The 27,060-nt window shown below is 28.6% G+C and overlaps 1 protein-coding gene across 1 annotated transcript; it reads left to right on the top strand.

Moving 5' to 3' along the window:
• LOC142325749 (nose resistant to fluoxetine protein 6-like) lies at positions 1-26,736 on the top strand. The gene is made up of 10 exons (XM_075367779.1): positions 1-64; positions 847-996; positions 4,125-4,348; positions 5,322-5,539; positions 9,275-9,372; positions 18,730-18,926; positions 19,557-19,660; positions 20,811-20,976; positions 25,594-25,787; positions 26,583-26,736. The coding sequence occupies exons 1-10, from the start codon at positions 1-3 to the stop codon at positions 26,734-26,736; spliced, it is 1,569 nt and encodes a 522-aa protein (XP_075223894.1).
• Positions 26,737-27,060: the final 324 nt, after the last annotated feature.

Below are 27,060 nucleotides of genomic sequence, written 5' to 3'. Positions count from 1 at the left end.
ATGATAACAAAAGTGGTGATTTTATTAATATGTCTTCTTCCAAAGAATAGCTTTCAGACAAACAGTAAGTATTTGAATGGAATTTCTATACTTTAGAGTATGTGTACCAAGTACTGTAGTAATAACTGTATGGACTGATTTATGATTATTATAAAACAAAATTAACAACCATTTACAAACTTCAAAGCAGTTACAGCATTGTCTGAAAACAAATTATTGACTCTAGATTTGAACAATTCTAGTGCTTCTTATGGTGATTATTGAAAACAATTAACTTAGCAGTCAATGAACATCTTTGATATTGGTTGATACTTCACTGTTGTAAAAATGAATTGTAAACAATTGTTTACTACTATTACTAATAGTAAAAGTAGTAAACAATTGAGACCTGATTTCTGCCTCGTTGAAACGAGGCAGAATCAGGTCTGAACATTACCCAAAATGTAAAGGTTAGATCCACCAGTCTGTGCAGTAGTAGTTTAGTGATTGCATTTCCATTCAAATTTAATACATAATATAGAGTAGAAAACAAAACAGAATATTGGTTTTTTCAAAGTTGGGAGAAAAACAGTAACAGTTTATTATTTTTTTTATTGTGACCAGCCAGATTGGAAACAGTGTCCTTTCAGAATTAAACAGATCACGCTTATTAGGCATAGCACCTTCTAAGTGCTATGTCTAATTAGAGATGGTTAATATTAGAAAAGTGGAAGATAATTTGTTTCTTTCAGCAGTTCCTTCAAATAATAAAGATTAGTTATTATTATTATTATTATATATCTACATCTGTTCTACCTTACTGTATTCCTGTTTTAACTTATGAGTCAAAACTTATTATTATTACAGATGATGAATCAATTTGGCCTGGAAGAAACTGGAATCTTCCATCATCATTACCTATTACTATTGATCAAGAATTGATCAGTCCTGCATGCTGGAATCACTTTCAATTTTTTCTAAATGAATTACAAAATATGGAATTGTGGGCATTAAAAAGTAAGTTTCTGATTTTATTTTAATTGAATTTTATAGCCCATTAAAATATGAAACAAAAATTAAGGGAGTTAGGTGCTACATCAATATTGCCTTAAAGTGGCCCTATCTTATTTTTTTACTTCAAAGAATTTTCTGCAGCTATTTAAAAATACTTTAAATAAAAAAAATACTTTAAATATTTAATAATTAATTTCCTGACTTTTAATATTTTAATGAAGTAGGATCAAATTTTTAAAACTCAAGATTAATTTTCTGAACAACTAAGATTATCCATAATTTTTATAATAAAAAAGCTAAATCTGTTTTAAAACTACCCAAAATTGATATTTTTTCTTGGCTGAAAATAGATAATACTCGTTTATAGGTTAATAGAAACAATCACATTAATATAAGATATGTATAGGTATGTATGTATGTTTGAGAATAATTTTTTATTTTGAAGTCAGTTGTTATGTCAAATGTAAAATTTTAATCATTATGAAAAAAAGGAAAGAACCTAATCAAGTTAGCTGTAGGTTACGCTTATATATTCTTTATGTTCCCCAGAAATGTTAATAGAAAAAGTGTGTTCAGTGATAATTTAGTATTAAAGCTGGACAAGTACATTTAAGATGATAGTGGTTCAGTTATTGTTGTTATATCACCACCTTATCATGTATTTTATTTTTACATTCTGGTGTGATAGTTACTATTTCCTGTGATTTATCTAGTGTGATATGTGAAGTGATCTAAGGAACTGAATCTTGGCATGTTTTATTTTTATTTAATGTACATTTTTATATTTAGCTGAATTAATGTCCTAATGGGGTCATCACATTATAGAATTTGCCACATTACTAGGGATAAGGATGATCGCTACAAATTATCTTAAAGAGTGACTGGTATCTATTACAATTGCATTACAAGTATTAATTTCAATCTAATTAATTGCTATTCTAGAGATTTCTTTTCCAGAAAACTAAGAATAACATTAGGAATAATAATGTTCATATAAGCTTTCGCCTATGAAAAACCAATAAGATAACCAATACAAAAGTAGATTAGTAATTTATTAATCCAAACATTACTAACCTAAGTGTAAACTTCTTGTTATTTAAAAAAAAATCATAATAGCTTTTAAGAAACAATAGGAGAAATAAATTTCATTTCTGAGATTCACTCTTTCACACTTTATTTGAAAAATGTTAAGATTTTTGACAGTTTAAAAAAAGTAAAGGATTACATTACAACCTGTTTATCAGTATATTGCACCACACTATACAACATGAAAATTGCTGACCTGATTGATAAATCAATTCATGTTTTATGGAAGATAGTTCTTAAAAGATGATTCTGAAATCATGTTTCTTAGTTAAGAAACATGATTTGTACCTGAGCAAAAATAATCTCACAGTAGTTTCCGAATCTATTTGTTGCTTTACACATGTGCCATCTCAATTTTTCTTATAACTATCATGCAATAAAAGTGTCTGTTTACCAGAAATACTTTTTCTGGAAAAATGGTGTAATTATACAACTCTTGAAGCTGCTGCTTGTAGAGCTGAATATTACTTACAGTTTGGAACACTTAGTGTCCTGTAATGCAACCATATAAAAGAGAATGATTGTTGTTGCAACAACCATGTCTATTGAGAATGTATTTCATTTTGGGAGTGACCTGAATCTCTAGTCAGACTGCTACTATATTTTTTGTATTACAACATCCATCATAATACTATTAAAGAGCTAAATTTATCTAAAATGACTATTTAATTAAGCAAATTCATTTTATTCAGCCTTATTCTAAGTATTACTTTGATTTTGTGTGCATGTATCAAATAGAAAAACTGATGAATTCACTGAACAGATTAATATATATATATATTAATCTGTTATATATATATATATATATATATATATATATATATATTTGTATGAATACATATTAAAATTAATCTGTTCAATGAATTCATAAATTTTCATAATTGATACATTCACACAAAATCAAAGTAATACTTAGAATTAAGCAAAATAAAATGAATTGCTTAATTAAATAGTCATTTTAGATAAATGTTCAATGAATTCATTGAACAGATTAATTTTAATGTGTATTCATATAAATATATATATAAAACAGATTAATATATATATATATGTGTATATAAATTTGGATATTATACTACTTTTTTCTTTTTTGTTACAAAAATAACGAAATTATTGTTATTTTTTAATTAGAAAAAAATACAAATTATGAACATCTTAAATATTAGATAAAAAAAATAAGTAAGTAAAGCAATTAAAACATACACACACACACACACACACACACACACACACACACACACACACACACACACACACACACACACACACACATATATATATATATATATATATATATATATATATATATATTCTCTCTCAAAGAGGGAATCAAAGATTATTGAGAAAGTTGCAAAGAAATATTTTTCATCCAGTGAGAGTGTGACTGGCCAAAAGTCCAACAAAAGTTATGTACAGCTTTAATTTTTGCTTCTGAAAAAGTATCATAGTGGAAAAATAAGCAAGATATTGACAGAAAACCAATTTTGACTTAGAGAAAATCCTATCATTACTCCTATTGTTGTTTATCAGATGTTTTGTAGTCTTCATCATTCCTTCTGATAACCAATCTTAACAAAAGTAAATTTTTCATTTGAATCAGATCAATAATTCTTTTGTTACAATGTAATAATGAGACAGAAAAGCAAACATTGAAAACAAATTATAGAAATTGCATCTTCTATGTAATATGATTGTAAAAGGTTTTACTTAAAATAATGAAAATTTCAGAACAGAAAATAGATCTATTGCAAAGAATTTAATCAAAGTACAATTCTAAGGAGAAATGGATTTAAGTTAGTTTAAATAGGTTTTCTAATACATACTTTTGTAAAAGTAACTGAATGTAAAGGAAAGCATAAAATGAACTATTTGAAATTTATAATATATGGCTCTTATTATCCTCATTTCAATTTTATTTTTCTAATTCCATTAGTTATAGGAAAGTAAGAATTATCATTAGGAATAAAAAAAAAACAGTACACTCATATTTAATAATTATTTTTTTTGTAATATGTAGATTTTACATAATACATTTTTTTTTACAGTGTATGATGCAACAGGAAAACTTGGATCTGGTGTGTTAAGAGGGAACTCAGCACAATTAGGAGATTATGACGGTTGTGTTGAAATATCTGAATCACAGAATGATATTCAAGGACAGTATTGCCTAGCTTCACTGTTTCTTGATAAAAGAAACTCATCGAAATTAGATCAAAATGTTCTGGATTTAATTCAGTCACACAGAGCAATGCACAGCACACCTGATGATGTTTGTATTTTATATTCATATTTTCAGCATAATTTTATTTATGGTAATGTCTGTACAGGTTTACAGTTATTAATATGCACAACTGTAGAAGTATTTATGAAACTGTGATACATCAAAATCAACTTTACTTATTGCAATATAAACTATTACTATTTAAAAAATTCCTTTATAAATTAAAATTATAAGACAGTATCTTTAGAGGATTTAGCTGAGTTCTTGAAAATACTTCTACAATATAACATCTATAATATAAATAAGATATAATTAGTAAATAAATAGACAGATGAGAATAAAAATTTCACTGCATCTGGTAATTACTGTTTAATGTCAAAACATCCCTTATTTTATATTTTTACGTTCGGTAAATCATTACTAAGCTGTTTCTCTTTATAATTTAATTTAAATTACAGTTAGCCAATTCATTACAAATTAAAATATTATCAAACAGTTGCATCTAAATCCAAGTTTACGATTTTAATTAATACATTATTGAAAAATGGAGTACTTTACAGCTTTCCTAATACATTCGTTATTTCCCTCAAGATTTGGCATTCAATTTACAAAATTATAGGTCAGTTTTGTAATTGTTTGTATTTTCTAAAGTATTTGAGAAAATTAAAAAAAAAATCAAGTTTTATCATTTCCTGAAAAGTATAAAGTATTAATAACAAACTTTCAATATGGATGTTTTTGTTATAATTATTTTATCTTTGAATGAAAATGAACAATGTTTGTCCAATGTAGAACATCTTGAAGTCAGCATAGTTTGGTTTGTGTACTCTTTTTCCTCTTAAAAAGTTATATTTATAAACATATCAATTCATGCTTACTGAACAAAAGTAAAATTGCATGTTAACACAGAATAACACACATTTTCCTATAACAACAGAAAAGCAATAACAATTTAATTTTCTATTGTTGAATAAATTAAAATGCAGCAATTTTATTGACATTCTTTGAATTTATTTTCCAGATAGATATAAAAATTGCTCCATCATTTTCTGAATTACTTTGGGGATTGTGTGTACCATCATCATGCTCAGTAAATGAAGTTGAAAATATATTTTCACATTACCTTATGAAGTATAATTCAACTGACACTGGTCTTAATATTAGAATGAGGATGAAGTCTAATTCTTGTCAAGTTCAGAAAAAACCTTACAGATTAACTACTTCTGGAGCAGTCACTCTGTAAGTTTAGTTTGATTGTATATATTTTATAATTACTATTAAGATGATATTTAAACATTTTTTTATTATCATTACTCTATTTGGCAGTGCTGTATAAACATCTAGTGTTTTTAAATGTGTAATATATGTTGAGTGCAATAATTGCAATGTTTGTGGATGACTGGACAAAAGTTACAAGTCACTCCTAAAAATGACAAACCATTCTCATTAATAAAAATTATTCAAACCAGGCTTACTAGGAAAGTGAAGAATGAAGTGACTACTGATTTACTGATTAACTTCTGCACTGAACCAGATGTATGGTTGGATGTCATCATGTGGCCTATGAAATGAAATTCACTTCATATTCTATCCTGCAAGTGACGCCTTCACTCTGTGCACTACTGAGACTGACTATGAAGTAAAAATCATTAATCTCAACGAGAGTAATTCTAACTGGTGTCTTTAGTACCTTAGATGCATTAAATGCATCATAGCCATAAAAAACATTGGTACAATGTTGTGATGGAACAAATTAATGTAGCCCTCTGTTCTGAGACAATGTATTAAAAAATATCACAGTCTGCCCCTTTGTTTCCGTTTAGTATAAATAAATGGTATTCTTTTATTTTATTTGTTTACTTTTTCATTGGAGGTAATGATACTTCCAATGAAAAATATAACAAGCATGTCAAGTTTTAGTTCAGCATTATTTACATATTTATTCATTTATAATTAATTTGTCATAACTGCAAAAAATATTTGAATGGTAGCTGAAGGTTTTAAAATAGCATTTTATGATATTTGTTCTAAAGAATTTTTTTAAAGGAAAGTAATCAAGCACTCTATTTTTTTTTGCCAAATGTTGCTTTTCTTCTTATCTGTAATACTTGATTACCAATTCTGATAAAAAGCAGGTAGCATTTCTTTAACATATTTTTTGTTCTAGGTAAAATGGTAAATTGTGTAGATTTTGTTATTACCAAAATGCATAAATGATAACTTATCTAACCCCTAACAGATCTCATGGAGTAGCTTAATTCAAGTGTGTTTAATAAGGATAAAATGACAAAGGCATATTTAATTTTAACACCTGTAGATCATTAAAGTCGAATATTGTTGGGGTGTTTCACTCCATAATGTTACTTTTTATTAAGGGCTAATGAATAATTCAGTTGATGACTTCTTAAAAAATTAATTAAGGAATTTCTTTTTGAATTTTGTAAAAATTTTGTTTTTATAATGAAAATATAGTAAGCTAAGTTGTGTATTGATACCTCTGCTTGAATGATTTTTCTAAATTTGGAGCTCTAAGAACTCTTAATTAGTTTACGTTATATGAGTATTAAAAGTATTTTTGAGAAGGATTTTTATGTTTGGAAATTAAATATTTAATCGCATTTCCAAAACGACTCTCGTCCAAAAATGTTTGAAATTGATATTTTTGTATGACTTTATTCAGCATTTTCTCCTCCTACAGGAGAAATTATGGTTTTTGTTCAAAAAACATCCTTAAAATGATTAAAAAATCAATTTAAATAATGTATGAATCTTGTTTCCAAAATGTCCATTCAATATGGCTGTAATATTTTCAATTTGCTTCCTTTTTTTTGTAACAAAAAGTCTCTTGTCCAATGCATACATTAAATATAGATATGGCTTTACTTTCAATGGTGTCTCTGTCCAGTGTGTTGCACATCATAGAATAATAAAAAAATCTGTAAAATAGAATATAATGTAATGTTACAGGTGGGAAATATTTAATGTGGTCACACGGCTAATATTCCTAACAGTTGACATAAATATTTTCTGGAAAGTGATTATGAGTTCTGTGTGTTAGTTCCTTCTCTGGTTATTTAGATACATTTGGCAAAATTTGGGTTATCTTTTTTTCTTTAGCGTATTGTTTACATATATGTATTAGTTATGAACAATATGACTTTATTAGTTTGTTTTATGCAATAGAATTATCAGTTTGATTATAACCTTATTAAAACTTACTGTATTTTATCGGACTATAGGCTGTTGCAATATTGTATATTGTTTTGTATGTAAGGTACTCAAACCAGTGAACAAGAAGTGCAAAAACGTAGTTTAACCTTGCAATGAAAGGGAAAAGGGAAATGCACTGAGCTGTTCAATGCTGGAAAGTGGCAAAAAAGCAGGGTTATGCTCTAAAAATTTACCAAAATGTTCTCAGCACTCACATGGTTCAAGCAAGTTTTATTGTAGTGAGTTAACTGTGAAGTATATTTGTAAATTTAATCAGAACTTTTATAAAAAAATAAATAAGGAAATTCAAGACAATTTCATGCTTAACGGTAAGACGAGTGAATCTCCTAAGAGAAGAAGAGAAATATGTAGAAGCAGATAATGCAGACATGCAATAGATTCTTCAGTTCACACACAAAAGATGGGCAAACAAGGCAAATTCAGGTATGTAAGGAAGCTTTTTCTGAAATACTAGGTGTTGCAGAGAAAATAATTCAGCATTTCTGCAGAAGACATATTTTAAATGGAAGTCTTGCTTCTGAAGCTGGTGATGGTGATCACAGATCCCTCATCTTTATGAAAATAAAATTACTGCAGTGAAGTCTTTCGTTGAAAAACTAGATCCATTAAAAAACATTCCTGCAGAGGCTTATGTAAAACATGCCAGTACTTGCCCAGTTTCCTGAATATTTCAAAGCTACATAAAATATATATATTTTTTAGTTAAAGGAAAACATGGTACCAAACAGTTATAGGTACCTAAAAAAAAATTCTTAAACCAAAACAGAAGCTGTTAAGATTACAATACAGAAAAAAATACAATAGAGAACTACAAATAGAGAAAGGCATTCCTATAAAAACAAAAAAGGTTGAGAATGTGAAGTACTTGTACATTTTCATTTTGAAGAGACTGGGAGGTGAACCTGGACTTATTACTTTATAAAAATGTCATTTTGAGTGAACATATTGACTGCGAGGGTTTGGAAAATGAATTGGAAGATATCACATTCTGTGATACTTTCACCTTTCATGGAAGGTGGAAATTTTACTACCTACCATGACGGAAGATGTTGAAAGTATAATTTAAATAGTCAGGTAAGGTTATTATTTTCTTATTTTATTGTATGAAATTGTAATAACAACTTAACTTACTTTCACTGATAAATCTACAATTTCTATCATATTATAGACTCATATAGGCCTAAATACTAAATTTTTTTTTGTACTATAGAATAAGCATAAAGAATTGTTACCCTTTTTTAGTAATAAATTGTATAATTTTTTGACAAATTTTGTACACTGTCTTTTGAACCAGAATGTTTCTTGTCTGAAGCGTTTCATTCCAAAACATCCCTTGTCTTTATTATAATTCTGAACAAAATGACTTTTGTTCAGAATTATTTCTTTATTTACTTTTAATGTGTTGCTTTCATTACCTATTTTTTTGACAATATATGTTTATATTAAATTTATAAACATGACAGATAACTTGATAACTTTTTTCTGCATAGATACAGAATTTTAGCTTCGCAAATGTTTTTTGTGGTTTGCCACAAATTTCACTCAAACGACAAGGAATGCTTTGTAATTGAGCTCCTCATTTTTATAAATTTTCTGTGTTAATACAATTTTAATTGTTCCAAATAAATAACAATTCTAACGAAAAAACAATTATATAGAATATGTAATTTTTTCATATAAACATTTTCTCAAGAAATGTTTTTATATTTTAGTAAAGCTAAATACAATTCTCTTCTGTTTTAGTTTGATATATGCAACAGTAATTTCAGCTATAGCTTTTGCTACGTTCAGTGATTACACTTATTTTAAGAAAGACACGTCTCGAACTGAACAAAACCCAGGTAAAATTTGTAATTAAATAATATTCAGATTAACATATTTTGTTTATTTATAAGCATTGTTCTGTATGAAATATTAAAATAGCAATCAAAACTATTTTTCATTCAATAGATACTTCTTTTAATTAAGTTTTTTATGTCTGTTATCCATTTCTAATTGCTGGCTGAAATAACATTACTTCTGTTAAAAAATAGACTTTTGCCATAGAATAGAAATACAGATTAAATACAACACTGACAATTCTATATTAATATTCCTCTATAAGTTATATTCCTCTACAAAGACACTCTAAAGCAATGTTATTTATTTTTCACTAGAAATAAAAAAATAAGCAGCAGTTTAAGTCAGCAGTTTGCTGCAAAATATAATCATGACAACTCAACTTTCTAAATCACTATGTCCAAAGTAGGCAACAAAGTAAATAACTTAAACAATACCCAACATACTACCAAAACTGATACATTTTTTATCCACAGTAAATGCAAAACATAATCAAAAACATACTTTGTGGCAGAATATGCATTATGTAAATATACATCGGTCAATGTTCATACAAAATTTCCGAGATTTTTAGGAAGGAAGTGTTGGTTGTCACTTTCAAAACAACTCAAAATGTACAAGTTCGTATGATTATTACATGACTGATAATCATAACTTAACGGTGAATAATTTTGTACTGTTATGTCTGCATTGCCTGTCTGACTTATAGGGTTAGAATCAACTGTTGGTTCAAGAATACATTGTGTACATCATACATTGGAAACGTCACTCTTTGCAAATCACCTCATAATAACAGGGTATACATACTATTAATCATATTATGTAAATTTTCAAGTTATTCTTAGAAGCCACAATCTTAGTATAGGTGAGTAATTTGAAATTTATTAACATCCTAAATTCAGAAGAAAACAATAAATTAAATGAAAAAAAATTAAATATTCCATTTGACTATTTCAAGAAAAACTTAACTAATAACAGAAATACCAATTACATTACTGCTGAAGGGTTACATAATAGCTCTGAAAAAAAACTACTAGAAATATAATAATGATAATAATCAATATTTAGTTGGTAAATCGTCTTAAATGTGTAACTGACAAATGTTTTCATGAGATTTCATTACATTGATAGTAAAAATTGAGGATAATTCAACATTTTTTAGTGGACTCATTAATATACTTTACCAAATGAATTCAAAATTTTCAGAAATCTGCTTTAAGAAAAATAATTATTATTTAGTCCAAAATGAATGTTATATAGGTAGATATATTTAATAGAAATAAAAAGTTAGTACAGAGAGGAAAATGTAGCTCTCCTCTGTTCATAAGGATATCAAATTTTCAAGAAACTAATTTTTTTAAAACATCAAATAAGATTTTCCATTGTAATGGTTGACTCATCTGAGGAGTATTTAAGATAACTATCAGTACCTCATTAGATTGTTCAGTTTCCTTGCACTTTTACAACATTATATGTTTAGGCTGCTTTGCAACTTTGAACTATGAATATTGTTTTTTTTTTTGTTTAATAAGCTGTTGGTATTATATTTTCTGGACAGATACTTTTTTTACAAAATAAAATCAGATCAATGGTTTAATTCTGGATGATTTCAACTCCTCACCATTACGTACAAGTAGCTGATGTTACTAGTTACATAACTAGTACTCTGTTCAGATCTCCGGGTGGGGACTACTAAGAAAGGGGTCACCAGAAAATTAATAAATAACATTCTACGATTCGGAGCATGGAATGTTAGAAGTTTAAAAAAGGTTGGAAGGTTAGAAAATTTAATGAGAGAAATGGATAGGATAAATGTAGATGTAGTAGGAATTAGTGAGGTTTGGTGGGAAGAGGAAAACGACTTTTGGTCAGATGATTTTAGAATAAATAACTCAGCTTCAAATAATGGGCCGGCAGGAGTAGGTTAGTAATGAACAAGAAGATAGGGAAGAGAATAGAGTATTTCAAAATGCATAGCGATAGAATCATTGTAATAAGGATAAAATCAAAACCTAAACTGATAACGATTGTTAACGTCTATATGCCTACAAGTGCCCATGAGGTAGAGTGTGTATATGAAGAAATTGACGAAGCAATTAAACATATAGATGAAAATTTAATAATAGTTGGAGATTGAAATGCAAGCATTGGAAAAGGCAAGGAAGGAAATATATTGGGTGAATATGGGCTGGGCATAGGGAATGAAAGAGGGGACCGACTTATAGAGTTTTGCACGAAGTATAATTTAGTAATTGCCAACACCCAGTTTAAAAATCATAATAGAAGCATATACACATGGAAAAAGCCAGGCAATACTGCAAGGTATCAGATAGATTCTATCATGGTTAAGCTAAGATTTATAAATCAGCTCGTTGACTGCAAAACTTACCCCGGAGCAGACATTGATAGCAACCATAATTTAGTGATAATGAAATGTAGATTATAGTTTAAAAGCCTGAAGTAAAGGTGTCAGATAAATCGGTGGAATTTAGAGAAGCTTGAGGAAGAGGAGGTAAAGAAGATTTTTGAGAAGGACATCACAAGAGGTCTGAATAAAAAAGATAAGGTAGAAAATGTAGAAGAAGAATGGGAGAATGTTAAAAACAAAATTCTTAAATCAGCAGAAGTAAACTTAAGCGGAACAAAGAGAACTGGTAGAAAATCTTGGGTTTCATATGATATATTGCAGCTAAAGGATTAACGAAGAAAATATAAGAATGCTAGTGATGAAGAAAGTAAACGGAACTATCGACAATTAAGAAATACAAAAAACAGAAAGTGCAAACTAGCGAAAGAAGAGTGGATTAAAGAAAAGTGTTCAGCAGTGGAAAGAGAAATGAACATTGGTAAAAGAGAGAAGCATACAGGAAAGTTAAAGAAAATTTTGGGGTACATAAATTAAAATCCAATAATGTGTTAATCAAAGATGGTGCACCAATTTATAATACAAAAGGTAGAGTCAAATATATTGAAGAGTTATACGGAGGAAATGAATTAGAAAATGGTGTTATAGAGGAAGAAGAGGAAGTTGAAGAGGATGAAATGGGAGAAACAATACTGAGATCTGAATTTAAGAGAGCATTAAAAGATTTGAATGGCAAAAAGGCTCCTCGAATAGACGGAATACCTGTAGAATTACTGTGCAGTGCAGGTGAGGAAGTGATTGAAAGATTATACACACTGGTGTGTAATATTTATGAAAAAGGGGAAGTTCCATCAGACTTCAAAAAAAGTGTTATAGTCATGATACCAAAGAAAGCAGGAGCAGATAAATGTGAAGAATACAGAACAAATAGCTTAATTGGTAACGCATCAAAAATCTTAAATAGAATTCTGTACAGAACAATTGAAAAGAGAGTGGAAGAAGTGTTAGGAGAAGACCAATTTGGTTTCAGGAAAAGTATAGGGACAAGGGAAGCAATTTTAGGCCTCAGATTAATAGTAGACTAAAGAAAAACAAACAAACATACTTGGCATTTATACCTAGAAAAGACATTCGATAACGTAGACTGGAATAAAATGTTCAGCATTTTAAAAAAAATCAGGGTTCAAATACAGAACTAGAACAACAATTGCTAACATTTACAGGAACCAAACAGCAACAGTAATAATTGAAGAACATAAGAAAGAAGCTGTAATAAGAAAGGGAGTCCGACAAGGATGTTTCCTACCCCTTTTTAATCTTTTTATAACTTTTTAATCTTTACATAGAACTAGCAGTTAATGGTGTTAAAGAACAATTTAGATCCAGAATAGCAGTACAAGGTGAAAAGATAAAGATGCTACGATTTGCTGATGATATAGTAATTCCAGTTGAGAGTAAAAAGGATTTAGAAGAAACAATGAATAGCATGGATGAAGTCCTACGCAAGAACTACCGCATCAAAATAAACAAGAACAAAACGAAGTAATGAAATGTAGTAGAAATAACAAAGATGGACTGCTGAATGTGAAAATAGGAGGAGAAAAGATTATGGAAGTAGAAGAAATCTGTTATTTGGGAAGTAGAATTACTAAAGATGGACAAAGCAGGAGCGACAAAATGCCAAATAGAATAGGGGAAACGAGTCTTCAGTCAGAAATATAATTTGTTTACATTAAAAATTAATTTAAATGTCAGGAAAAGATTTTTGAAAGTATACGTTTGGAGTATCGCTTTATATCGAAGTGAAATTTGGACGATCCCAATATCTGAAAAGAAAAGATTAGAAGCTTTTGAAATGTGGTGCTATAGGAGAATGTTAAAAATCAAATGGGTAGATAAAGTGACAAATGAAGAGGTGTTGCAGCAAATAGATGAAGAAAGAAGCATTTTGAAAAATATAGCTAAAAGAAGAGACAGACTTATAGGCCACATATTAAGGCATCCTGGAATAGTCGCTTTAATATTAGAGGGTCAGGTAGAAGGAAAAAATTGTGCAGGCAGGCAACATTTGGAATATGTAATCAAATTGTTAGGGATGTAGGATGTAGGGGGTATACCGAAATGAAACGACTAGCACTAGATAGGGAATCTTGGAGAGCTGCATCAAACCAGTCAAATGATTGAAGACAAAAAAAAAGCTTTAGTTACTAAAATGCACCTGTTTTCAGATGCTGGCAATTATTGATGTTTGAAACATAGATGACCCTAAACATAGTGACTAATAGTTTGGTAATTCTAATCACAGATTAAGTCTAACAACATAAATTAAATCCAAGGGTCAAAGTGACAGTAAAATCTTAGGCTTTGTGATGCCATGTGCAGACTGATGTAAATAATTGATTCTGAAGCACTGTGAGATGTTGTTATACTGACATGTTATTATACCTAAGGTACCAATGTCATTTCCATTGCTCAGATAATGACAGTATTTAAACTATAGAAAGTAGACTTAACATGTTAAGGAGTTCTTTTGTGTAAAATCCTTTTATGGTATTAAAAACCATGTTCTTCTCATATGAAAGAACAGATCATGTTTTTTAATAACTATTTGTAAAGATTGGCAGCCAGAATAAATTCAGTAATGATTAGTGAACTAGTCCATCTTTGAACAGTTCCAATATATTTGAGATATTCTAGATTTAAACATCAAGGGCAAAAGGAGGCTTTATATTTTGATTTTTGTTGTGCTAACTACATAAGGTCTTAATAATAATAGTACTGTAGATCCAAGATTGTTTTGTGAAGATCAAATAAACAGTCATGTTAGAATTTTATGCTTGTTCTAGTTTGTAACAATGACTGAATGTTTTGGTAATTTTGTGGTATTGTCAGTTTTATTCATTCAATATAAGTCATTATTTTGGATTTTGAAACAGAAAATATAATTTCTGTAACAAGTATTTAAGAGTGCTTTAATACAGATAATTATACAGTCTATGGAATCTGTTCTAATGTTAATACATCATCACCTCATGATTTTTATGACTATTATCTAGTGACATTTAATTTAGGTGCATTCAATATTCTGGATTATTACTTCTGACAGAATCTGTATATTGGGGGGCTAATGTGAATGTGCTCAGCATTCTTATTATGTTTAATATTCCTTAGGGGAAAACTAAATTTTTTTGTGAAGAAATAAAAAAAAAGGTTAAAAAATTAAGTGCCAACTCTAACTTATTAATAAAAAATAAAATGATCACACATCTCTGTTAGTGTTGAGAAATGGTTACAGTGATAGGATATTAGATTCATATTTAATAGCAGGTATCAATATGGAAACCTAATTGCATACTCTGGAGATAAACTATATTCAACAATAAATGACATTACTGATGAAAGGATTTTCATCACTATACAGAACTTTATATTCCAGCACCAAATATTATTTCAATTTACTGAGTAAAATATTAGGCATAATTCACAGAGAATGAAAGTTTGTCATCCACACCAGAAACCTAAATATTTATAACAAATTACCTCTAATGATTGGAAGACTCTATATTTACTAATTAGATTACTTGATCCAGTTCCGATAACAAATAGTTCTACCAGAATTACTTCCTCTTCCCAAACTCAAGTAGACTATACTGCTACAAATTTACCTAATGTGGAATTTATAGGTTCTGTTTTAAATGTGGCTCTATGTAATCATAAAGCTCTCGTTGTGAAAATATTTACTTGTTTTTGAAACTCAATAATATGAGGAATAAAATTACAAATTTTGACAATAATTTTCGACATACTTAATTTGACACTGAATAGTGTTCTAGATAAAATTTAATGATCCAAATGAGAGGTTTAATTTTTTTTGCCTTCCTCAGTATCCTAAATGATATAAGCTTGATAAAAAAGGGGAAATATAAACAGCTCAAACATAAGCAATGGTTTTTAGCAGGTCTTTTAATTCTACATTGTAGACTGAAAATCCCTCATGTCCTGAAAAAGAAGTAATATCACTGAATTTTTAGATTTATTTCAAAGAACATATAAGCAAAGTAAGTCTACTTTCTGATAAGAAAATAGATTTTAAAAGTAACATTTTTTCTAGTGACAATAAATTCAAAACCTATTGTAATTTAACCCATTTTGAGAGAGCTATATATTTTCTTATATAACCATTATAAATTCTGTTGTAAAGCTAGTTAATGATTACGATTATTACTGATAGAAGAGCTGCCAATTATTTTAATAACTGGTAATCAGTATTACTTCTGTTGTTATTATCAGTTATTATTATACCCTTTTAAGTTTGATACTAAATTTTCAACAGATTTTATGTATAGTGTCTACTCTGTTCCTTCAATCAATCAATGCTTTTATCTGGAAAGAGTTTTTAGAGATAAGATCTTTGTTTATGATATGTCTTTAAAATAAAATTTCAGTAAATGTATTTGAAATAAATACTACAATTCTAAAGAGTTTTGCATTATATCTATTTTGAGGTATTTTAGTATGTGATGTCAGTTACCTTTATTTTTTGATTGCTTAAAATTTACCAAAATAATTCTAGTTTTAAAAAAGAAACTCCAAAACACATTCATGTAAACTACTGGCCAGTATATTTTCTCTACTCAAAAATGTTGTAAAAAGGTAGTTTTTAATAGATGTATCTTACTTTATAAAATTTTAAACACTGAGTGAAAAGAGTTTAATTACCTTAGAAAAGGCTTTTCTATTATCTTAGCAGATGCAGATTTGATGGGTAGTGTATTAATTTATCAAGAAACGAAATTTAAGAGCATATGCATTCTTGTTGACTTGACAAAGGCTTTTGATCCTGATCACTCTACATTAATTTTTGAATTCTATTACTGTGGTGTTAGATGCTATTTTTTTAATCTTTGAAAATCTTTCCCAAGGAGTTCGAAGTAAAAAATTTTTATACATTCAAATAATGGATTGTTTGAATTTGAATCATTCAGTTAGGAAAAATTAATCTGCATTTCCCAGTATTTGTATCAGAGCATTTAATTTTTAAATTTTAATAAAAGAGCTCTCTAATTTCAAGCATCAATTTAAATCCTTTTTATAGATCACCATAGTTAAATTACAGCATCTATATCTTTCACCAATCAGAATCAAAGTTTGAATTCCAGTAATGCTTAAAATTTTTCTGCACTCTACAAAATGCACTTATTGTAAACAAACATCAGATATAATGAGTTTTCACTCAGAAAAAGATTGAGAATATAGAAAATGCTGAGTTTCTTAACATTACTATAGATAAAGGCTGGAGTAGAACTTCACATATACAAGCACTTTGTTCTCAAGTAATTGCTGAGTGCTACTTAATAATAAAAGGGTTAAGTTGACTACAGATAGAAGCTTGTCTTATCTCTGTCTATTTTGTTGATATTCGTTCCTTGCTTTTTTTTGTGTTATTCATTTACTGGAAGAATTCTCTAAACTATTCAAATTGCAAAAAAAATGTTTAATCATAATGGAAGCAGTTGATAATGCACATAATTGTTAAATGCTTATAAAGTACTTTAAAATACTTCCACTACCTTCTATTTAGACTGGGAAACATTGTCAGGTACAATCTGAATAAATTCGAACTGAACAGGTTTTACATCATCACAATATGAGATTACATATGTAAAAAATTTGGATGGAAGGTTAAAAGCTTATTGCTTAGCAATTTTTTTATACTGTGGGGGAATTTCCTGAGTGCAATAGTAATAGTGGTGGGCATCATCACGGTTTTCTATTCTGCTTGTACGAATATTTCAAGATTTGATGATATTGGTTTATTAATATATAGCGATAATTTAGCATTTATGTATTTGTATTTAGTTTGTTATATGCATACCTTAATTTTAAATATTCAAAATTAAAGCTACTTACATCTGAGTTGTGTATTGTTGGAGTAAGTTTAATTTAAAACTGTAATTTAATTTTGAACCAGGTTTAGTTTAGTTTGCATTAATAGTAATGTCTCCATCAGTACAGTTAAACTAATGAAAACTCTTTTAAATGTTGTGTTTATTACATTAGCAGTGGTTAATGAGTTTATAATGTTAATTTAATGTATTATTGCAATTACTCATTATTTCATTCTCTGTGCTCATTCATTCATTATGTTTCACTTGTCCATCTTTCTTGTTAAAATATATGTTTTAGATGTCTAACAAGATCAAACAAATAAAATAAAATAAAAATATTCACGTAATTTGCAATTTCTTTTTTTTCAGTAATTTGTAATTTCTCTTTTTTCAAGGCTGAAAATTTAGAATATTTTTAGCAACATATGAGAATAAACTATATTTTAATGAGTGACATGTATAAATTGTTGTTTTCACTGGTTCATACACAGACATCAAAGTAGCATTGAGAAAAAAGAAATTTCTAAAAAGAATTCTTCATTCCTCAATGTACTTGACGTATGATTTTAAAGAATGAAAATTTGAATTCTTTACAAGTTTATTCAGGATATTTAGATTAAAAGAAAAAAGTAGCTCTTGGGCTTTTCTGTATCAGTGAATTTTTAATATGACAGCTTAATTAGAATAAACAGTGGATTTTGAACTTCTAAAATTCAGTTAATCAGTAAAAAAAAAAAAAAAACTAAAAATAAACATTGTTCTAAATAAAATATGATCAGCAAAGATTGTTCTTGCCTTTAAATTTCAAAAAGGAAAGTTTGACTACAGTGGAGTTGTAGAGGGAACACAAAGATGTACGATTCTTTTTTCTTGGATATATCATAATTTATATCATACTTAGATAAAGCTCTTAGCTTAATTTTCATGGAAAATTTATCATTGAGTCAATTAAATACCATGATTATATACATCATAAATTTTAATTGTTGTGACTTTCATATTTGCTTAATAAGATTGTACAACCTTCTAGATTTCTCATATGTTCATTAATTTGTAATAATTATATATATTTTATTAAATTAACAGATAATTGAAAATTATTTCAGAGACATTCTGGAAGAAAATTGTGATGTCTTTTTCACTTTATTCAACAATTCCTGATCTCATAAGTACCAAGTTGGATGATGGTGAAATAACTTGTGTTCATGGAATACGTTTCCTATTTTCACTACTAATATTTTTCAGCCACAAAGCTGTTTTTGGACTTTTTGTGCTACTTACCAATAGGACAGTCATTGCTGAGGTAATTTATATTATTATACGTGCTGTATTTTCTTCTTAGCTTTTATTGACTTAAAATAACTTTTATCTTTGAATTAAAATTATAATCTGCTATTATTTTTTAAAATCTAATTTTTATTAAAAAGCGTTCAAAATCATTGTTAATTTAGCCTTAATTTTTAAATAAAAATTAGATAAAGTTGATCAACTTTAAATTAATAACCTATTCAAAACATACATAAACAACATTATTCTAAGTGAACAAACACAATTTAAATTTCACATTTAACTTTCAATGAATTTTAAACAAAAAAGATCCTTCAAAACTTTATCCAATCTCTAGTATACATTCCTCAACATTAAAATATTTACCATTCTCAGCACTCAGATTCTGAAGAAGCTTCAGTTAGAGTGAAAGCTACTAGGTTTAATTTTTTGCAGTCTTAAATGAAATGTACAGTAGATGTTTTAAACAAATCATGCATATTTGAATTCAATTTTTTAATTAGTTAAATAATTTTAATTTGTTTTTATTTTTATGTAAATAATAAAAGAAAATTATATGTTTTGAATCAACTGAATATTATTCTATCCAGGAATAGATAAACTGGTTAGCAGATAATCCTACTTAAATTCTTTTGTTTGTTTCTAGGTGTTGCAAGGAAGTTGGACAATGATGTTTCGAGCTTTTTGGAATGTTGTTGACACCTTTGTTATTTTAAGTGGAGTTCTAACATCATACTATAATTTTAAAAAGCTAGTTGATGGAAAAAAATTAAATTTTTATTCTATGTATATCAAAAGATACATAAAGTAAGTATTTTGATATATATGTATATATATAAAATATATAATTACACGTTGTTACTGAATATTAACATTGCATAGTTTCTTTTACATGCATCAGAATTTACAGGAGATGGCTTTTAAATCGGCTGCATGAACACTCGTAGCTCTATAAGCTAACTGAATTAGGTATAGACTAATTAGAAGGGATAAGTAAGACAAATAGATTAGGGGATGAGTCAAGCTGCAGGAATATAATGTAAGATGGTTTGGATGTGTGGAATGAACAATTGAATAATATATAAGAAACAAGCTTTGGAAGTTAGAATTAGTAGGTAGAAGAATGACAACACTCAAGTATTATGATTAAAATTAAATAAAATGATGGTTTTAAAAAAAAAGTTAATTTTTATTTAAACTGTTCCACGTTGTCAGCTGTCAGTGACATTTCCCATTTGTTTTAAAATGATGTTTATTTTATCATCTGGTATTCTGCCTGATGGCAGATCCCTTATGGCATTGCTGTCTATATCCATTTCTATTTCTAGCCTTCTTCTTCACCCCTCTAATCTCCAATATCTTTAATATTAGTCATTAAATAATTTTTAAAAAATGTAACCAATTTTACAAATATATTTAATCAAAATCATCATTTATCATACACCTATAAATGAGATGTTTCATTATAATTAATCATGATATACCAGGTGCATCACTGGATAATTGAAAATTATTGAAGGAATTGATAAAGATTCTGTTGTTGATATTGTTTACAATTAAGATGGGAGTTTGGTTTTAATTATGATGTTGGAATTTTTCAAGCATACTACACAAAACTGCCAGCAACAATGAATTCTTTATGAGCAAAAATAAAACTTTTTACATTTTACTTGTACACCAGTGAAAATGTTTTTATGTTAACATAAAAACCTCAAATATACTAAGTTTTAATTTTTTTGTCGGTTATTACTCAAATAATATTGTTTTATTTAGATATTTTTATTATATATAGTTTTGTTTAGATTTTATTAAAACGTTTATATTACAATTTATATATTTTAAAATTATATTTATCTCTTTATTTTTATCTCCAAATATAATATTTATTTTATTTTTGTAGGTTCACACCTGTATTTATAATGACTACATTGACAATAAAAAATTTTGGTCATAATATTTTTACAGGACCATTAGCAATTCATGTAACTGATGATTTTGTTGACAAATGTAACAACATCTGGAAATCTGTTTTTTATATTAGTAATATTGATGGTATAAATGATATGGTGAGTCTTTGTTATATTATTGATATTAAATTTGTTGAATATTTCTTTAAAACGAAATAATTACATCATTTCACTTCATCCATTTATTTTTTTTTTTGGAGGTGTGTTGAGCTGCACGTCATGGCCTCTGCTTAATGCTGCCACTAAATCATTCTTCCATGATAACAGTCTCCACCTCTGTTTTCTTATTCAAGTTTTAATTTTCAAAATTAAATTACTTTTTCTGGGTCTTCCTCTAGGCCTTTATTCCATTACACTTAGATTGAATTTTTTTTTATTATTCTTCAACTTTCCAATCTATATAAATACCTAAACCATCTTGGTTTACCTTGTTCAGTTCTTGTTTCTAGTGAGTCTACAGCATAGGTGTCATCTTATTTTTTACTTGATTTTTCTCGTTGTTCAATCAATGCTTCATAAGGGCTTGCTACAAGTCAATTTTAAATTCTTTCCTCTATGCATCTCAGTCATACATATTTTTCTTCTTCTCTTTTTATAGTCATCATAGACTCTGAATAACATGTTAGAATGGGGAAATGATAAATTATGGGTAATGATAAATGATACATGGTTGGTTGGTTTGCAATGATTAGTACTTTCTTAACAATTTACTTTTAAAACCAATAGAATTTACTTATTAACTGTAGTAGGATTAATAATTATAATGTATGTTAAGTATCATATTTAAAGATTATAAGTGATCTGACATAAGATGTACAATCATTATCTTTAAATTTAAATTTATGTGAATGAACCAAAAATTAAATTTAATGACACCTTAAATTTAAATAAACTGAGACCAGAGTTTATGCACATAATATAAGTTTAAGAATTTATGCAATATAATATGAATTACTATAATAGTGGTTTGCTTTTAATTCCACAATAAACATTGAAAAAATGATTCTATTTTTTTTAATTTCAATCATCATTAGTTATCAACAAATGAAAACATGATGTAGTACAATTGTATGTGAAATTGTTTAAACTGATGATCTGTAAGAATTAGTATTAAGATATGACTTTCGCAGCTATTGACATTTAATTCTAACTTCACATCATTCCATTATGTGGGTGCTGATACATTCCGGCAATGCAAGAATCAGTAATAAGGAGATGCAGTTTACCGACTCCCACAATTTTGCATGTATCAAGACTAATATTGCCACTGTCTTGCAAAATTACATCACACTGTCATAAATTGCATAGAAATAATACTAGTTCTAAGCTAGAAGCTAATAACTTTATTGGACTATTCATTATCTACTATTCAGTTGCAATAATATCTGAGGCAATTTAACTGTGGCAGCTGCAATCCGTTTTAGCATTTCATTGTTCAATGTATTTTTATTAGTGTAATAGATATTTCAAATAAAAAGTCACAATTTTGTTTTAGCAATGGATATTTTCAGAATTCTCATATAAATGAATGATTAGTTCAAAAGTTAAGCACATTAGAAAATTAAAAAAATTAAATTAGTTCATCATTATAATAAAAGTGTAACATACTGTTCATCATTTAATTTTTTTCCAGTATTTTAAAAGTTTCTAAATATAAGGTTTCATCAAAAATATGTAAAAAGAGAAAAATATTCATTAGTACAATAACTTGTCCCCTTCATAGTATGCTCCTTCTGATGTAACACACTTATCCCAGTGATGATTTCATTGTTGGAAGCATTTTTTAGTGAGGACCATAAGTCCTCTTGTAGCATGCCTTTTGATCTCTTATCTGTCTTCAAATTTCTTTCCTTTAAGCAGAATTTTAAGCTTCGGAAAGATCCAAAAACTGCAGTAACCATGTCTGGTGAGTAAGGAGTCTGCTGAATTTGTTTGGTCCCATGTTCATTCATATTTATATCTGCTGCACCACCATTTTTAGAATCAAGAATTAGGATTTTTGCAGAATTTTTACTTGCCGGGTGAGGTGAAGTTGTAGACACAAGCAGTGAGAGGAATTATTTCTAGTAAAGTAAAAAATACATTTGACAAACACTGAGTATAAAGGTTGTTAAAAAAAATTCGGCTAGTTAGTTTTTTACATCTTACAAACTGCGCTGAAAAGATAAATATAATTAACATAGATAATCATTTGTGTTTTGTGTGTGTGTGTCACTCCCTAGCGCGTGCGTGCATAGAAATAAAGAAGTAAATATTTGGTTAATTTATGAGAGGTTACTTTAAAGTAAAAACCGTTTCATTGTAAAAAAAATTTTCTGAAAACGTTTTAAATAATTTTTATTTCTCTTAAACTACATACCTTACACTACTTCCCTATATAATCGCCACATGAATTAAGACATTTATCGTAGCAATAACCCACTTCAACATACTCTCGTCGTATTCTTCTGTCACCAGTCCATTTAGCCACTGATTAACAGACTTTTTAAGTTCATCGTCATCCGCAATGAACTTAAATTTCTTTCAATTTCCCGAACAAACGGTTGTCAGAAGAAGCTGTCCGGACCACATGGTGGGTGATAGTAAATTTCTCACCAAAATGTTCTGAGTAAATCATGTGTTGGACCCGCAACATGTTGACGTGCATTATCGTGCGGCAGGATGACGCCATTCGTCAGCCGTCCACATCACCGATTTTGAATGGCGCGTCGTAACTTAGGTAGGAGATTCTAAGTTTGAATCTGACATAATTCATACTATAAAATTTTAGTTATTAAATAGATTTTTAGCAATTATCAAGGTTGTGACGAACTAATCCATAATCTTTTAAGGAGTAAATTTCTGATTGATTAATTTTGAAGCGTTGGTTTCACTTTAGCATTCCCATTCAAGACACAACATATACATGACCGATTTTTTTCTGATTACTTATAATCAATCTTTCTTTCTGGTAATTAAATATTTTTGTGTAATTTTCCATTCTTTCCAAACAATCCTAATCTTTTATGGATTGTTATAACCTGTCCTCAAGTAGTCCTCAGGTAGTTTGCAGTAGGCTTCTGCATTTATAGTTCTTCCACTTTCATGAAATCAATCTGCAGTATGCCAAACGATCCCAACAGACTGTGGCCAGTTTGTGTCCAAATGGCTGTGGTTTGACCTTTATTGGTGATTCACCATGACGCCATTCGCTTAACTGCCCTTCTATTTCTGGCGTGTAATACAAAAATAGTTGTGTGTGTGTGTACAGACTGATGTGACGTTAAAACTCATAGTTCATCATTTCACAGCCTTTTTTTTCCTTTTTAGCCTCCGGTTACTACCGTTTAGATAATTCTTCAGAGGATGAATGAGGATGATATGTATGGGTGTAAATGAAGTGTAGTCTTGTACATTCTCAGTTCGACAATTCCTGAGATGTGTGGTTAATTGAAACCCAACCACCAAAGAACACCGGTATCCACGATCTAGTATTCAAATCCTTGTAAAAATAAATGGCTTTACTAGAACTTGAACGCTGTAACTCTCGATTTCCAAATCAGCTGATTTGGGAAGACGCGTTAACCACTAGACCAACCCGGTGGGTTATCATTTCACAGCTTATGTAGAACATTTTTCACTCATTACGCCAGGGAGCCTCTGTAGCCGATTGGTTCAATGTGTCAGCTCGTCGCGTCCCTACGTGACACGGTTCGAGTCCTAGTCGACCAGTTTTTTTAACTTCAAATATTATTTATTTATTTAATTCAAACCGACCGCTACACAACAGCTGTTCAACAGTGCTACCAACCTTTGAAATATTACTTCAATAATTTAAATGTATAACCAGGTTGACAACATTCACACAAAATAAATCAAGTTGGTACCACTGACGGGCTACTACGCCACTGATGTCATAATTAAAGATGGCCGACTACCGTCATTTTCAATTCGTGACGTCATTCAAAGATGACTGTCCGCCATCTTGGATTTTGGCACAGTACTCCTATTTCCCCACTACTATTGGATTCACAGATACTACATCGCGACAACCTATATAGACAACATTGCAATGTGTACATTACTAGTGCGGCCATGAAGGGCACAGGTTCGCCAACCTTACGGAAAGAAATTTCCCAGCAATCTTTACTTTACAGTTATCCCTGGTATAAAATTAAAGATGTAATTTAGTGCTTATGATAGCGAAGTAGTACAGATAATAAAATAGTTTGTCTCATCTAGTAGATTCTAAGTTTGAATCTGACATAATTCATACTCAAAAACTTTAGTTATTAAATAGATTTTTAGCAATTATCTAGGTTGTGACGAACTAATCGATAATCTTTTAAGGAATAAATTTCTGATTGATTAATTTTGAAGCGTTGGTTTCACTTCAGCATTCCCATTCAAGACACAACATATATATGACCGATTTCTTCCGGTTACTTATAATCAATGTTTTGTTCTGGTAATTAAATATTTTTGTGTAATTTTTTATTCTTTCCCAAAAATCCTAATCTTTTATGGATTGCTATAACCTGTCCTCAAGTAACTGTTTGCTATATATATTCTAATTTTTCCCTTTGCTTTACATTTTCTCTGTCTAATATTCAATTTAATTTATATTTATATAATAATATTATTACATTATATTATCCTAATATTAACTTACTATTCTAACATTAATCTAATTGTTTATTTAATCAATATTTACTAATTCAACATTGTTTATTTTAGTGTTATCCACCATCTCACCAAGTAATCACAGATATGCAGATCTATTTATTATCACCATTTATTATAACTGCTTTATGGAAATGGAAAAAATATGGTTTATTTGGGATAATATTATCAATTGCTATTCTTACTATTTACAAAGGAGCTATTATTTATTTTGGAAATTATCCAATTGTAATCTATTATGGAATAACGTAAGTAATTCGTTTTTAATGGTATCAAATAATGTGTTATTTTTACCAAATAAAAACTTAAACTGTAAAATTATTACACTTACTTCAAAAATTATGTATCTCATTAAGTAAAAACTTAAATAGAAATCTGAATACATTATTTTATAAGCAATATACAGCTAACTTCATCATATACTGCAGGCTTTAAAGTTGATAATGTATAAATTGAAAAAGAAATGTTCATGAACTGAGAAGGTTGTCTAGAATGGGATTTGCCTTTAGGCAGCCTTGGGATGGGTACAAGGAAATCTTCAAGAGCTTAGTGTCCTAAGGGACTGTGTTATGGCCATTTAGGTTTGATCAAAACTGTTGTTGAGGTGCCAGGTACAGTCTTATTTGTATATGCTATTATTGAAATGGTTTAATATTACTTGTTCCTGCAAAGGTATTTTAGCATTGTAAGAGATAGATTTGTAGTAAAAATTTTGGTTGTTTTATTGAGAATGAAAAAGAAAAGGTTGAAATAATTTTGTGACCAGTTGGCAACGCTAAAGATATTGACTAAGGGAAGTGTTGTGTTGGTTTTAACATTTCTCTAAATTTTTTGACTTTTAAAGACAATTATTACTGACCAAATAGTTTTATGTAATAATTTAGATTGCTCCAGCCCAATTAAGCTATCTAAGAGAGATTGTTCATTAATGTTTAACATTTTATACATAATGTACAATTAATTAAGTACATAATCTACAAACAATCAAACGTAGATTTTAAAATGTGGTATGGTTAACTAATATTACTTTTAACATTTTTCAGAATAAAAAAGATAGCAGAAAGTGGAAATCAGCTTTATTTAAACCCATTACATAGATTAACACCTTACCTTTCGGGGCTGCTACTTGGATACATTTTGAATATTCAAAATATTAAATATTACACATTGTCATCAGTAAGTTTAAGTTTTTTTTAATTTTTATGTTCATTTGAATGTTTTTTTAATCTAGAGTGTGACTTAATTTATTTTTTACTACCTTTATTTTCTTCATTACATATAAAATCATGGCTAACCAAGTTTTTTTTCACTTCAAATATTATTTATTTAATTCAAACCGACCGCTACACCACAGTTGTTCACCAGCGGTACTAACCTTTGAATTAATTATTATAAATAATATTCAAAGCGATTATATTACTCAGTTGGTATCCCTGCGGAATTTCAAATATCCCGCTAAGGGAAAAGGGAAATTCCAATATGGCACTGACAGGCTACTAGCGCCAATGACGTCACAATCCA

This window comes from Lycorma delicatula, chromosome 5 (genome assembly GCF_047948215.1).
Source record: "Lycorma delicatula isolate Av1 chromosome 5, ASM4794821v1, whole genome shotgun sequence".
Taxonomy (NCBI): domain Eukaryota; kingdom Metazoa; phylum Arthropoda; class Insecta; order Hemiptera; family Fulgoridae; genus Lycorma; species Lycorma delicatula.
This window is presented reverse-complemented; position numbering and strand designations above follow the sequence as displayed.